The sequence below is a fragment of the Antennarius striatus genome, chromosome 21 (assembly GCF_040054535.1).
Source record: "Antennarius striatus isolate MH-2024 chromosome 21, ASM4005453v1, whole genome shotgun sequence".
In the NCBI taxonomy this organism is placed as follows: domain Eukaryota; kingdom Metazoa; phylum Chordata; class Actinopteri; order Lophiiformes; family Antennariidae; genus Antennarius; species Antennarius striatus.
Window position 1 is genome coordinate 71,587 of NC_090796.1, and position 16,174 is coordinate 87,760.

Consider the following 16,174-nt stretch of genomic DNA (forward strand, 5'->3'; position numbering starts at 1 on the left):
ACAAATCTAGATATGAAGCATTTCTGCAAACAATTTGGTGTGGTATCAATAGCACTGACTCCTCCCCAAACCTCATTATCAAAGGTATTATTCATGAGTCAGAGCCCCTATAGGTTCATCCGACACACATGGTCGCCATAAATATTTGTCTCTGCAAAGAGAAAGCAGGAAGGACCTTCACTGTATGTGGGACACCATGAAAGGAAATTCGTTTGAAAGACATAAACTGTCATGTAAGTTCTTCAGGATTAATAAGTCATTAATCCATTAATGCATTAATATTAGTTCACAAATAAAGAAAAAGTTAGCTTTCAAAAGCTGGTTGTGTAAAGGCAATAACTCTGATAGCAGCCTCCTCTGCTACAACAGTCTCTATAATGACATTCACTAACCAGGAGCGTTACCTACCCTGCCAGAAGGTGGAGTTCTCTGACTGTGACAAGCGGAGATGGGAGGCTGGTAGCTAACCTTAAGATCAAAAATGAACAATGTGACAACTGTTGTTGTTGACATACACCACATACAGTCTGGGCTTGCGCTAGCCATTCGCCACTTCGCCATAGGCGAAGTAAATTCCAGATTGGCTACAAGGTTTTTAGACTGTGTAGCCACAGTGGCGTTCTTATTTTTATGGAAAAAAGGCTAAAACTTAATACTTTTTCGCTCGCTAGAGCCGCTATTTCCGCCAGCACCACAATTTCCGCATGCCGACCAAATTTAGCCGAAGCATGCCGACGGAAATAGCCGAAGTGACCCGAACGCTCCCGATCATTAAATATGCACTCGGGTCATGACCTCCTCTTGTTCAATGAAAAACAAAAAGATCTGCGAATTGGTGTACGACAAGGCGAGGACGATCGATTGAAAGAAATTGAAAATGGAGTGTTTTATAGTAGATTTTGTGTTAAAATTCTAATTGAACAACAAATGGTGAATGCTGAGGAGGGAGGAGTGGTGACAGACCGATCAGAAGGTCAATGAAAGATATTATCAATACTTATTAGTAGTCTTAGACTTTTGTTCCCTCTGACCAGCAGGAATAACCAGCGATGATGTAAATGTGTTTTCACCTCGCTTGATGTTTTATATGTCTTTTTAAATTGAAATGAAAAATAATATTATCGAATTTAAAAAAAAAAAAACTATGACATACCAATGGTGTTGTCTAAGTCAAAGTTCAAATGTCTTCTAGTCTCAGTAAACTACCAGTAAACACTGAGTAATATTTTGTATGACTGTATCTTCAGAGTAAATGAAGTTTTCAATGGTTGAATCTCACATTCATTCCTGCATAAAGTAGGACAGAAATAAAGAGAGTTCAGCTCCAGCTGTTGGCTTTAGTGGATTTTTGTAGGTAAACTGAACACAAGATTTTGTCCTCAGAATGCAGGAAAACAACCCCGTTTTCTAAAAAATTTCCCGGGGGGGCCCCCGATCCCCCACGGGGGGTATCCCTCCCACGCACTCCTATGACAAGTGTGGTTTTACACCCCCAACAGTTGAAAAACTTGCATTCACGATGTGAAGATAGTCATGCAAAATATTACTCAATGTTTACTTGTAAGTTTTACTTGCTATTACAGCAAGCCGCTGTCTTGGACACAGAATGTGGCTTTTTGTGGCTTACCCAATTATTTTACACTGAGCCACAGTGGCTTAGTCACACTAGCTCCTGGTGTAAGACCAGACAGTTATGTCCATAATAATAGAAACGTGTCTAAATACGTGAGTAAACCTCAAAATTCCTCAAATAACTTTGATTTTAATGCACACAAATGCATTGGAGACACTCCACATTCTATTTCAAAGCAAGAAATACATTTTATAATATTTCACAGAAAGTCAAGAAATGTAATTTTAATTTGGCATTAAAAACCTTGATCACATCGTTGTCCCAGTGGAGTTTTTGTATTGTAAATCAAATAATTTATACATTTAACAAGCTTACTCTATAAACATTTCAGCTTGACATTGTGAACCATGTAAAATCACACGAACTGTATATTTAACTATGCTACATTTTGATGAGTAAATCTCCTAACTTATACTTACAAATTCTATGTTGCCACACGGAGGTGAGAACACAGGATATGAGGACAATGAGAAAAATATCCCGAGTTAGGTATCTAAAAATATGAGAATAAAACATCTAACATTAAGTTCAGTAATCCAAGCCAGTATTTAAATATAGAACTCACCCAAATAACAGTCACCCAGATAAAACCATATTAGGGTCCAGATTTTTTACTCAATTCAATTCTTGGTCATTTTGTACATAATTAAACAAAAGGCTTGGTGGCATTTTAATTTTTTTATTATCAGCAATGGGGACTTAGAAAGCCAGCCTGGCCACAGCAGACTGGATGAACATCTCCAACATCGTCCTCCGTACATTGAAGGATCTCAGCTTCCTCAGGCAATAGAGTGTCCTCGTCTCCCTCTTGTGGACGGCGTCGGTGTTGCATTTCCAGTCCAGTTTGTTGTTGATCTTCACGCCCAAGTACTTGTAGTCCTCCACCTCGTCCACAACCTCTCCCAGAGTGCACAGTGGGATAGGTGGGTAGATAGGACTTAAACCACATCAGTGCTGATCCCGTAATACCAACCATTTTGTCCTGTCGTTTCAAAAGAATATTATGATCGATAGTATCAAGAGCTGCACTAAAGGTCAAACTACATAACTTAATAACCCTAACCTGCTGCACATCCTTCCCATCTCAATCCCTCTGTCTGGCTGACCTGTAGCTCCTTCATGGGACCAACACAGCAATGACTGACTTGTCAAATCAAAAATCCTTACAACTTGCATTTTTGTATACTCAGGTTACATTTATTTTAAATTTGTATAACTCAGTTCAGTGTGAGATACACACAAAAATAACAATAGTCCACTACTTTTTCATAGCACTGTATGGATGAGTTTTTTGTGTCTTTGCATGCTATTGAGCTTTGAGAAAGCCTTGTCACAGATATGGCAGACAAATAGTTTCTCTCCTGAGTGTATTTTAGCATGTGAGCTGAGAATACACTTCTTTATGAAGCCCTTTCCACAGACATCACATTTATATGGTCTTTCTGTTGTATGGTGTATAAGGACATGCCTCTTCACTTCAGCAGTTGACTGAAGTCTTTGTCACAAACAGGTTCTGTACATTGGAAAGGTCTCTCTCCTGTGTGTATCAGTTTATGTCTAGCAATGCTGGATGCAGAGATCATCTTTCCACAGTATGGACACAGATAATGAAACAATTCATTTAAGTGTTTTGTCCTCTGGTGTTTTTTAAGGGCTCCTTTCTGTTTAAAGGATTTCTCACACTCAGAGCATGAATGCTTCTTCTCATTTCAAGACCCACTGTGGATGAAATGCAAGTGGCGCAACAGGTTGGACTTATGGGAGAAAGTCTTACCACAGACAGAACACAAGAAGGGTTTCTCCCTTGTGTGGACTCGTATGTGGGTAATGAGATCTGCATCAGTTTTGAATCTCAAGCTGTAATGAGCGCACTGGAATGGTAAATGACCATTGTGTTTCCATTCATGAGCAATTAACATGCGAAGCTTGGAAAAGGTTTTTGGACAATGGTTACATTTAAACGGTCTGCTGATTTTATGGATGTTCTGGCAATGTTTTAGCAAGGGCTTGAAAAGTATGAAGGACTCCTCACATCGGTTACACTGAAACCGGGTGTGAGAAGCCTGGTGCCTTTCCAGCATTGCTTCATCTTGTAACACTTTCCTACACACACTGCAGTAAAGTTTGTTGTGGGTCCATTTGTGTCTTTCCAGTGCAATTTTGTACCTGAATGCCTCCTCGCATTTATCACACCTGTAAAGATTCATATTCCCTTGAGGCTTCTCCAGATCTACCTGGAGCTGGCTGTACTCAAAGCAGGTTCTGTTCAAATGCAGCTTAAAAGATGAATACAGCTTAAACCTGCTGTCACATCGTGGGCAGGCAAAATCACCAGTGGGAAAGTGGGTTTTCATGTGAGTTCTTCCCTGAGTATTCACATACTGCTTGCAGATAAGGCAATGAAATATATGAGTCTTTCTTGTAGCAGTAATGTGGATGCCCTTCTTTTCGGTGGGCGCTGATACATTTCTAGGACAAACAAGAGTAGGCGTTTCATTTGAACACCCCAACAAATCATCTTCAGACTTGGTCCTGACTTGAGTTGCAAATGAACATTGATTTTTTAAGCAGTTGGACCATGAATCAACCATTGCAGGACTACAACTAGCAGTCTTTTTGAAAGACTGTTCATTTGAACAGTCAGTCAGGTTTGAGTCTTCTTCACTGCAGTCACTGACAGGAGCCATGAACGAGTCCCTGCTGAAGCAGTTTGGATCCACTTTGCTCTGGGTAATGCCTAAACTGGCTCTTTTCTTCTTTGAAGCTGATTTACACTCAATGAAGCCAACTTCACAACGACCCTCTTCATCAATCAAAAGGACTTTTTTCATCGTCAGGCCTCTGTTTGGTCTCACAGGTCGGGACCGCAAAGATGATGGGATGTCAACTCGTTGTAATTGAACACTGCATTGTTTCAGACTGCCGGATGTAATCTGCACTTGACTTTGAATAAAGCCTCCATTTTCCATGTGTCTTGTGGTACCATCCAAAAGCACAGCTGTTTCATTTTCGCCCCGTGTACAATTAATTTCATTTACCTTTATCGCACCTATGTGATATTCTACGATTGAGTCTGTTTTCACTTGTATCACATGAGGCAAAACTAGGGAAATATTATCCACATCTGATGTAAATGACCCTAAATCACTTCTGATGTTTGCTTGTGTTTCTTCAGTATCTTTCTTCATCTTTCCAACAGAAGGAAGTCTGAGAGCAGAGTCAATGCAGGCACCATACCATGGACTATCTGGAAAGAGAGAATACATCATTCTAAAATGGTTTTAAATAATACTCTAAAATAATCTGAAGTTGTCTTCATCAGTGCCATGTTTTGTTTCCAATATTGAAAAAATGTGAAAAGTTTCCTTATTTCAACTTCGGCTAATCTTTTTCAGATGTTAAAATAATTTTTGGTCATCAAGAGATCAATGACTATGATTTTCAGATTAATAGACAATTAAAACAATTATTAGCTGCAGCCAGAATGTAATCATCCTAAGGCTTGTGCACACCAAAGGTGTCCACAAAGTTGAAAGAAAATATTTGCGAGGAGGAGACCAAAACATTTGCAGTTGAGTCGCCAGATGAAGTTGTAGCATGTATCAGATAGACAAACTGTGGAGGATGAAGTTGATTTGGGCATGCACAAACAGAGCTGTAGTAAATGTAGTTGTTTACAGTGGTGTTGTTCCCACACTGCATTTAAACAGTGGTGATGAGGATTCCACCCATACCACTGAAAGCAGCACTCAGTCATCTGTCATCTGTTCAAACTGTGAGGCATTCACTCGCTCCATTGAAAAGGTAGTCATTTATTTAGAAAAAGAGGGCAAAAAGAGCAGGGTAATAAAAGAGCACATGTGGTGAAAAGAGCAATGCCTAAAGTGATGATGAGAGCTTGTAGAATATCCATGCAGTGCAAAAGGTGAGAACCAAACAATGTCTTCAGGTGCTCATTTGAGAACCTGAGTAAAAATAGTAACCCTAATCCTCAATTCAAACAAATATCTGGTCTGGATGCCACTGAAATAGAAGAGACTGAAGGTTACTGTTAACATTTGAATAACATGTTGTGTTTGTTGTATACAACACAGTGAATTTGATTCACCAGGCATCTTCTACAGCTTCAGAATGTTTCAATGACTCTGAGTACTCTGACGCTGAAACATATTCTGCTATCATATGTAGTCCCCTCCTTTTTGGACAGCCACTGTACTGTACCTTCTAGCACTGAGCCAGATTCACGGACCGGTTTAAGGTGTGTGGTTTTTTTTTTTAATCTTACAGTGCAATGGTGAGAAGACAGCAATGAGAAAATGAGTTATTTAAGGGAATTAGTAGCTATGCAGACTTGCCATTGTGATCCAGTTGGTTCAATTCTTTTTGATACCGCAGCAGAGTTTTGAGGTCCTCATGCTGAATCATCATAAACTCCTCCAGAACTGAAGACTCCTCACCCAACATGGTGGAAACCTAAAAAGGGAAGGAAACACATCTCTATGAAACTAGAAAAAGTGCCACCAAAGTGTCAAGTTTCACCAAAATGTGTATGCACCTGTTGGAAACTTTGAAGAGGAAGAAACCGTTCAAGCCTGGACAGAAACATCCACATCAAGGTATGAAGTGCTTCATCGTAGGTGGAGCCAAACTCCACAGGGAATATGTTCTGTAAATGTATTTAGTCGTTAGAAACACCTGGAAGCCACAACAACTGACTTCATTCCAGGACCAGGGGTCAAAAGATGTGAGGTTCACAAACACTCGCACCACATGGGGGAATGGGGAATGTACTCAGTGGCAGAGCACATGCTTCACATGTAAGCTGCCCCGAGTTCAGTCCCCGGCATCTGCAGCCCTACTGTAGGCCAGTCCCAAGCCCACGTGAATGCAGAGGGTTGTGACAGTAAAAATCAACATTGCTAAAGAAATATTCATTCATCTAAAATGGAAAAAAATGGCACGCTTCTAGCTTCTTCAGGAAGTTACTTCATTGCATCCTACCTCATGCTGTTCAGCAGCAACGACTGAAGTTACTACAAGACCACTGACCTGAAAGAAGTGCTCTCTTTCATCGGGACAGTTCAGCATCTTCTTAACAAGATCCACAAATTCTGACTGTGGCGCCTTCATACTTGCAGCACCAACCTGCACGGCATGACAGGAGTGTTATAAAGCAGCCAATACTCGTGATTGACGAGTACAGGTCACTTTTAATCATAGTCTTTTTACTGCAGATTCACTGCTTAGAAGCAAGCAGACATACAGCAGAGACAAAATTTGTAAATGACTTATAAGGTTGTCAGAATGCAGGTACTCTCAAAGCAGGTCCTTTAACTTCTGTTCCTCTCTAACTTGAGTTATTGCCTCATCTCACTGATACGAGAATGAATGAAACAAATACATTATTAATGGAGTTGATCAATGTGTACGCAGGAGACAGAAAGCCTTTCTACTTGAACGTCACCTGCTTGACAAAGTGCAGAAAGTCACTGAGTTGCATCTCCAGTTGTCCAAAAGTACATTCTGTGAAACAACACCTTGCAAAACAGGACAATCGGATGCAAGAATATTTTGTACGTGCTCGCACACAGTCTATTTTACGTCTCACCCAAACGTGAAGACAAAAGTGTGGAAGGCTATCCGTGGATACATACTGAAATGAGAAATTGGGACGTTAAATTTGCTCCCATATTGCCACAAGAATGTATTTTTTTCATGTCATCACACTTTTAACCCCAATGCCAGAGGCTCTGTCTAATGCTGATGAGGGGGGGGGACTACAGGGGGCAAAAGGCTTCCTGCAGTGATTTCAGCATCTTACTGACTGTGCAACAAACAGAGTGGATGGTATAATAAGACTTAAACCACTTGGAATGTGAAGCCAGTTAGATGGTATCAAGCTGAGCCCACAGAGAGCACTACTGCATGAGCACAGATTTCTCTTCTTCAACTTGAAGTAAAAAATACTTCAAACTCACCTCCTCCACCCACGCATCGAAGAACATCTGCATTCTCTCCAAGTATGACTGCACAAGGTCAAAGTTCGCAGTGCCGTCAAACTGACACAACTCCAGAATTAGCTATAACAAAAGGGTGGATATGTTCTCACACACACACACACACACACACACACACACACACACACACACACACAAAAATGAGGTGATATCATGGACAACAAGAGTGAAAAACACGATAAAAATAAGAGTGAAATACGTAGTAATGAAGTTATTGAAAGTTAAAAAAGTTCCAGACTATGGCAATTGGTTGGCAGAGCATGCGTTCACATGACGCATGTAAGATAAACGCATGTGAACGTGAGGTAGGGTCATTGATAGAGGGAGGTCAGAGCCACACCCATTAAAGCAAGCCGTTCAGGGGCAGAAGTGATTTTATCAATTTTCAATCAAAGATATTGAGGACCACGGATCAGTTTGGGGAAGACATTTCAAATTCAGTGTAGCTGGACATCTGGCAGCTGAGTAAAATGAATTTAAAAAAGCAGAATATGGGACGTCCGCGGTGCACTGGCGTCGTGCCTGGAGTTTCCCCTGCCTCACGCCCTCAGTCAGCTGGGATAGGCTCCAACTCCCTGCCACAGCGGATGAAGTAGTTGAAAATGAATAAATGTAGTTGAAAATGAGTAGAAATATGTGACCTTCAATAAGTTAAAATATTATCTACATTGTCCAGTGGTAAAGTGTCAGATCCAGCAGCCTGTGTGAACCCACTGGGGGCTCTAGTGGCTCCTCACCCGTCCCCTGAGGCCCAGGATCAATTGAGTCCTCTGGTGAGTGGTGAGAAGCTCTGGGAGAATGTCTGTGACCATGGAAACAAACTCCTCAAGCATCCCATAATCAGCCACAACTTTCTGCTGGATGGTTTTCCAGATCGCTGCTGAGACAAATCGGATTGGTGGAACCAGAAGTTTCAGGGCAGAGAGGGGAAGAGGGCTACCTGGATCAGAAAGCAATGGAGTTCTATTAAACACTGACTGATTTACTTTGATGTCTTTGTAAAGCCTGAGACAGATCATCGAACACAGACCACCAGACGCTCTCAGTGAACTCCTGTCCATCATGTTGTCCTGTGTGATTCAGTTCTTTGGTTTAAAACGTGGACCCGATATCTGGAGGTTTAGCATCACATCTACACGTCTAAACTGAGCACACACCTTCCTGACAGCGTCTCAGTCACAACTTCTACCACTGCCGACTTTACAAGGTGTATGTCGGATTCATGTGTTCATATTAAAACTTGTTTTAATAGTGACATCCTTGTTGCTCTAGTCTTCATTCACGTGGAGACAGCCCTGTTCTTAGCGGTGTCAATGAACAGCTGTCATATACAAGAGCTAACGCTAGAGCTGCTGATGTTTTATTTTACAGTAAGGTTAATGCTGAAGTTTTATTTTACAGTAGGGTTAATGCTGATGGTTTTATTTTACAGTAGGGTTAATGCTGATGGTTTTATTTTACAGTAAGGTTAATGCTGATGTTTTATTTTACAGTAGGGTTCATGCTGATGGTTTTATTTTACAGTAGGGTTAATGCTGATGGTTTTATTTTACAGTAGGGTTAATGCTGATGGTTTTATTTTACAGTAAGGTTAATGCTGATGTTTTATTTTACAATAGGGTTAATGCTGATGGTTTTATTTTACAGTAGTGTTAATGCTGAGGTTTTATTTTACAGTACGGTTAATGCTGATGTTTTATTTTACAGTACGGTTAATGCTGATGGTTTTATTTTACAGTAGGGTTAATGCTGATGTTTTATTTTACAGTAGGGTTAATGCTGATGGTTTTATTTTACAGTAGGGTTAATGCTGATGTTTTATTTTACAGTAGGGTTCATGCTGATGGTTTTATTTTACAGTAGGGTTCATGCTGATGGTTTTATTTTACAGTAGGGTTAATGCTGTTGGTTTTATTTTACAGTAAGGTTAATGCTGATGTTTTATTTTACAATAGGGTTAATGCTGATGGTTTTATTTTACAGTAGTGTTAATGCTGAGGTTTTATTTTACAGTACGGTTAATGCTGATGTTTTATTTTACAGTACGGTTAATGCTGATGGTTTTATTTTACAGTAGGGTTAACGCTGATGTTTTATTTTACAGTAGGGTTAATGCTGATGGTTTTATTTTACAGTAGGGTTAATGCTGATGTTTTATTTTACAGTAGGGTTCATGCTGATGGTTTTATTTTACAGTAGGGTTAATGCTGATGGTTTTATTTTACAGTAAGGTTAATGCTGATGTTTTATTTTACAGTAGGGTTAATGCTGATGGTTTTATTTTACAGTAAGGTTAATGCTGATGGTTTTATTTTACAGTAGGGTTAATGCTGATGGTTTTATTTTACAGTAAGGTTAATGCTGATGGTTTTATTTTACATTAGGGTTTATGCTGATGTTTTATTTTACTGTAGGGTTAATGCTGATGTTTTATTTTACAGTAGGGTTCATGCTGATGGTTTTATTTTACAGTAGGGTTAATGCTGATGGTTTTATTTTACAGTAAGGTTAATGCTGATGTTTTATTTTACAGTAGGGTTAATGCTGATGTTTTATTTTACAGTAGGGTTAATGCTGATGGTTTTATTTTACAGTAGGGTTAATGCTGATGGTTTTATTTTACAGTAGTGTTAATGCTGATGGTTTTATTTTACAGTAGGGTTGATGCTGATGTTTTATTTTACAGTAGGGTTGATGCTGATGGTTTTATTTTACAGTAGTGTTAATGCTGATGGTTTTATTTTACAGTAGGGTTGATGCTGATGTTTTATTCTACAGTAGGGTTAATGCTGATGGTTTTATTTTACAGTAAGGTTAATGCTGATGTTTTATTTTACAATAGGGTTAATGCTGATGGTTTTATTTTACAGTATGGTTAATGCTGATGTTTTATTTTACAGTACGGTTAATGCTGATGGTTTTATTTTACAGTAGGGTTAATGCTGATGTTTTATTTTACAGTAGGGTTAATGCTGATGGTTTTATTTTACAGTAAGGTTAATGCTGATGGTTTATTTTACAGTAGGGTTAATGTTGATGGTTTATTTTACAGTAGGGTTCATGCTGATCGTTTTATTTTACAGTAGGGTTCATGCTGATCGTTTTATTTTACAGTAGGGTTAATGCTGATGGTTTTATTTTACAGTAGGGTTAATGTTGATGTCTAATGTCGGATAAATGTGATTTAATCTTTAAGACAAACCAGCCAGTCATCTGTGAGAATGAGTGATCTGATTGGTCAGCTGTCTACATATCAGTGAGTTAACTTCCTGTTAAACACGTGATAAACGGTAACTACTCACAGCTAACCCGTGATAAACCCGTGATAAACAGTAGCTACTCACAGCGGTCCTTTGCCGACAAACCTTCCATCCCGTTAATCCACCAGACACTACCCGACTCCGGGGGGACACTTCCGGGTTGTCACGGAGATCCTTCTCCTGAAGACCCGGATGCGGACTGTACCCGAGGGGCGTGGTCTGATGGTGTTTACAGATGTAATTGGATATTGTTTTCACGTGACTTTGCAGTTGGTCTCTATTGGCCAGGCCCGTCTCGGCTGACGCAGCAACAGACGGATTGAGCTCCTCCCGTCTGGAGGTGTTCGGTTCCACCTGGAGCTGATTCAGATTGGAACGCTCCTGATTGGAACGCTCCTGATTGGAACGCTCCTGATTGGAACGCTCCTGATTGGAACGCTCCTGATTGGAACGCTCCTGATTGGAACGCTCCTGATTGGAACGCTCCACTGAACGTTTTATGAAGTATCGTCGTTGTCCTTGATGCCAGTTCCGTGCCTGTCACGTAGGGTCTTTAAGATTTATTTCAGAATAAATAACCATAAGCAAACAGTGTACAATGACTGTGTAGCAATCACCGGGGGGTAATATACCAGAACATTACACATTCAAATAATTTTTAAGTGATATTAAGATATTTAAAGTTTTTAACACCTTTTTTTTCAGTGAACCACAGATTAATTTTATTCATGCCAATATATTATTTAAAAAGTCTGAATGCAAGTCTTAATTAATCTGCTGATTAATTTTTACATATATGGCTTTCCCCTCTGCCAAAACCACTGAGAGGTTTATAATAAAACATTTTCTTTGCCTTCTAAAATAGCAAAATACTACAACATTTTCTGATTTTAAGGAGTTCTACTAGAGTTCATGAATGATGACCTGCTGAAGTCCTTCCATGATATAGAATGTGTGCAGATGCAGAAGAGGTGCTGAGGGCTCTCTGGACGGTTTCTGCACAATGAACAGTTTACATCAGTGTCTGTTGAATTTTCTTATAGTGATTTGTAGGGTAATGTTTATGAATAATTCTAGATGAAATTTCTTTCACTTTATTTGTCACCAAAACGTTATTGAGAAGTGTCCATAGTTGATATAATTTACAAAAACTTATAGCATGAAATGACTTGTGGAACAGATACAGTCTTTTTGAAATAAAGAGTGTGTTTTCCTACTCCTGTTTTTAGGATGAGTCAAACAGATTTTTCCCAACTGTTTAGATGAAGGTGCTTCTCTGTTGGGAGAAGGTGGTGTAGGGGGGGGCTGGTGTTGTTCATGATTGCCTTAACTTTAGATATGGTCCTGCTCTCCAGAAGCGTCTCCACAGAGTCCAGGCTCAGACCGACCACTGAGCCCGCTCTGTGGATGAGTCTGTTCAGACGGCCCATATCTCTTTTCCTGGCCCCCCACCCCAACACACAATGGCGTATGACAGCACACTGGAGACTACGGACTGATAGAACATGAGAAGGAGCTTAGGACAGATGTTGAAGGAGGCCAGCCTCCTCAGGAAGTACATCCTGCTCTGCCCCTTCTTGTACACACAGTCCCAGTTGAGTGACCAGTCCAGTCTGCTGTCTAGCTGCAGTCCCAGGTACTGATAGTTTCCTACCACCCCCACCTCACTGCCCTCCATGATCACTGGCTGTGGAGAGGGAGGTGCCCGCCGGACATCCAGCACCATCTCCTTTGTCTTGGAGACGTTGAGCTCGAGCTGGTTCTGTTGGCACCACTCCACGAAGTCAGCCACCAATGCCCTGTACCCCCCCTCATCACCCTCCCGGATACATGCCACTATCGCGGTGTCATCGGAGTACTTCTGTATGTGGCATGTATCCGAGTTGTGCTTGAAGTCTGATGTGTAGAGGGTGAAGAGAATGGGGGAGAGAACGGTCCCCTGTGGCGCCCCCGTGCTGCTGGTCACCATAGAAGACAAACAGTCCCCCATACGGTCGTACTGGGGTCTGTCCGTTAGGTAGTCCGTGATCCAGCTCACGAGGTAGGGGTCCACAGCCATGGAGGTCAGTTTATCCTGCAGGAGCCGGGGCTGGATGGTGTTGAAGGCACTAGAAAAGTCAAAGAAGAGCACTCTGACGGCACAGCCCCCGGCGTCCAGGTAGGAGAGTATGCGGTGGAGAAGGTACAAGACAGCGTCGTCAACCCCGACCTTGTCCTGACAGGCGAACTGGAGAGGGTCCATAGCACCCTGCACTACGTGGGAGGTAAGAGCGACCGGTCGGTGGTCATTGAGCTCAGTAGGGCGTCCTTTCTTGGGTACAGGGACGATGCAGGAGGTCTTCCACAGTGACGGGACCCTCCCCAGCCGCAAACTGAGGTTGAGCAATTGTTGCAGGGGGTCCCCTAGTTCCGAAGCACAGGCTCGGAGGAGTCTTGGGGAGACCTTATCCGGTCCAGCCGCCTTATAGGGACGGAGCCTCCTAAGCGTTGTCGTCACCAGGTCTGCAGTGATGACGGTCTCCGTCGTGGTGGGAGCAGGAGGTTGTGGCAAGTCCAGTGGTTGAGGTGGGGCCGTTGAGCTTCGCAGTTCTTGGAGTGGGCTCGGGAGAAGTGGCAGGGGTGGAAGGAGAGGAAGCACAGGAGGAGGGAGCATAAGTGGAGCAGTTTCTAGGACCGGAAGAGGCCTGGGACGAGGAGCCGGGAGTGGTGGGGGAGCTGAACCGATTGAAAAAGCTGTTTAGTTCATTCGCTCGTTCACTGTTCCCCTCCACAGTGGTGCGTCCTTTCCCGTGTCCGGTGATGGTTCTCATCCCATTCCAGACCTCCCGCACCTGGTTGCGCCCCAGCTGCTTCTCCAGCTTCCTCCTGTACGCCTCCTTGGCTTCCCTCAGGCAGAGTCTCACTTCCTGCTCGGCCTTCCTCATCTCCTCCTCGTTCTTGCTCCTGAACGCCCACTTCTTCCTGTTTAGGACAGCCTTGACTTCCTTGATTACCCATGGTTTGTTGTTGGGGTAACACCTGATTGTCCTGACAGGGGCCACGGTGTCCACACAGAAGTTCTGTAAAACACTGAGCTGCCCCCTCAATGTCCTCCCCATGTGAGCCCACAATAACATCCCAGTTGGTGGTCTGGAAGCAGTCCCTCAGCATCTCCTCTGCTTCCGGGGACCACCTCCTGACCTGTCGTGTTGTTGCTGGCAGCCGTTTCACCAGCGGGATGTAGGTGGGCTGTAGGTACACTAGGTTATGGTCTGATTTACCTAGTGGGGGGAGGGGGGTGGCGGTGTATGCCTCCTTAGCATTAGCGTAGAACAGATCGATGGGTCTGTTCTTCCGTGTGGGACAGTCTACACACTGGACCATTGTGGGGAGAGATGAGTCCAAGGTGACGTGGTTTAAGTCACCGGTGATGATGACGAGCGCCTCCGGGTGCCGGTTCCGAAGAGCAGAGGTGGTCCCACAGATGGTCTCTCGTGCAGTCTCTGGGTCCACACGTGGAGGGATGTAGACGGCGAGGACAATGACGTGTGAGAATTCACGCGCCAGGTAGTAGGGTCTGATGCTAACAGCTGTTAGCTCCAGATCGCGGTTACACAGTGTTGATTTCACCGTCACATGTCCCGGATGGGGGCGGCACGGTGGCGCAGTGGTTAGCGCTGCTGCCTCGCAACACGGCGGACCCGGGTTCGGGTCCCGCTCTGTGCGGAGTTCGCATGCTCTCCCCGTGTCTGCGTGGGTTTCTCCGGGTTCTCCGGCTTCCTCCCACCTCCAAAAGCATGCGCTTCAGGTTGATTGGCCAGTCCCAAATTGACCATAGGAGTGTGTGTGTGTGTGAATGGTTGTTTGTTTGTTTCTATGTAGCTCTGCGGTACACTGGCGTCGTGCCCGGAGTGTCCCCCGCCTCACGCCCTGAGACTGCCAGGTTAGGCACTGGCTACCCCGCGACCTGCGTTAGCGGATTAAGCGGGTTGGAAAATGGATGGATGGATGGATGTCCCGGATGGCACCATCTATCGTTGGTGTAGATGATTAATCCACCTCCTTTCTTCTTACCGGCGGTGTTCGTGTCCCGGTCCGCTCGTACGGAGGAGAGGCCGGTTAGTCCGACGTTAGCATCTGGCACGTCGCCAGTTAGCCACATCTCAGAGAACACCGACCAGCTGGCCTCCCAGTAGCGCTGCTCAGTCCTGCACAGCGCCATTAGTTCGACCAACTTGTTCGGTAGCGAGTTCACGTTCCCCATGATGACGGAGGGGACGGAGGGCTTGACTCTCCTCCGGTTAGCGGCTCTAGCCGTTAGTCTAGTCCTTTCAACGCAACCCGCTCAGCATCTGCGATATCTCCGTCGGAGCTCAGGGGGATGAGATCGCGTGTTGCTGGGTCTCCTTTGGCCCTCATGGACATCAACTCCTCCCTGGAGTACACCAGCATATTACTATGCATTATCTAAATTTATGTTAAAAAAATACACGCAGAAACATAGAAAAAAAACGCAAAATTATGCATAACAAACTCGCTCTTAGCAGAGGAAATTGCAGCCTGCTCTCGCATGCGCAGATGAACTACATCTGTAGATGTTTGTACAGCATTGGGGAGAGGAACAGTGCCTTTTTTCTGACCTCTCACCTGTAATCTGCCCAGTATGGATGAACCTGCCAGGGGTTTAAAAGCCCCCCCCCCCCCCAGTTTAGCCTACAGGGTCCTTGAGGGATTGAAGCCTCCCCACCACCACAAGGTGGCAGCACAGGGACAGTTTTGGTTTGTTTTGGTTTGGTTTTTATCAAGTATGAACCAACAAAACATTCCTAAAACCTCACATTCTGATCATATTTGCTCAAAGATCAAGAATATTTCAGTTTGTGACACCAAACGTTTCCATCAAGTTGTGGGAAGTTGTTGGCTGGTTGTGGAACTCTTTCCTGTCAAGCACCTGTCTGCCCCAGGAGGAGATTCCAGTGTCAGTGTGTAGCTGATGCCTCCACCTGTGCAGACTGAACCCCGGGTCTCTGAACTGGATTCATTTCATGTTTTTCTCTCTCTTGACTGCAGCAGAACAACACGGTAACCACACAGGACTGGTCTTTGGTCACTCTGGAGCCCGAGTCTCGTCCCACTCAGTGTGGGATTCTGATGGTTCACCATATAGATGCTGCAAACATTTTTCATTTGATGCTCTCCCCAGAACAACTCTCCACCCCACCTCATGAAGATGAAATTGAATTTTATTGTAATTTAAAATGTGCATGGTCTCTCACTTTCAGTGA

General features: G+C 43.3%; 1 protein-coding gene and 1 pseudogene across 1 annotated transcript; both read right to left on the minus strand.

Moving 5' to 3' along the window:
* Nucleotides 1–2,332: 2,332 nt before the first annotated feature.
* Nucleotides 2,333–4,595, minus strand: LOC137588813 (zinc finger protein 135-like; annotated as a pseudogene).
* Nucleotides 4,596–5,974: 1,379 nt separating this feature from the next.
* LOC137588814 (uncharacterized) lies at nucleotides 5,975–15,153 on the minus strand. Its single transcript, XM_068306104.1, has 8 exons — nucleotides 14,995–15,153; nucleotides 13,231–13,282; nucleotides 13,053–13,163; nucleotides 8,388–8,590; nucleotides 7,612–7,713; nucleotides 6,683–6,778; nucleotides 6,189–6,299; nucleotides 5,975–6,106 (listed from the first exon to the last, which is right to left on the minus strand). Exons 1-8 carry the CDS (start codon nucleotides 15,151–15,153, stop codon nucleotides 5,975–5,977), a joined length of 966 nt encoding a protein of 321 aa, XP_068162205.1.
* Between the last annotated feature and the right edge of the window lie 1,021 nt (nucleotides 15,154–16,174).

What these genes read in the sequence shown, in the direction of transcription:
- LOC137588814 (XM_068306104.1), bottom strand. Translation starts at nt 15,153, where the DNA reads ATGGGGAACGTGAACTCGCTACCGAACAAGTTGGTCGAACTAATGGCG. An exon ending in AGACCTCCTGCATCGTCCCT is followed by an intron (nt 13,164 to 13,230) that starts GTACCCAAGAAA and finishes CCTCCCACGTAG; the next exon opens with TGCAGGGTGCTATGGACCCT. An exon ending in TCGATGCGTGGGTGGAGGAG is followed by an intron (nt 6,779 to 7,611) that starts GTGAGTTTGAAG and finishes CATGCCGTGCAG; the next exon opens with GTTGGTGCTGCAAGTATGAA.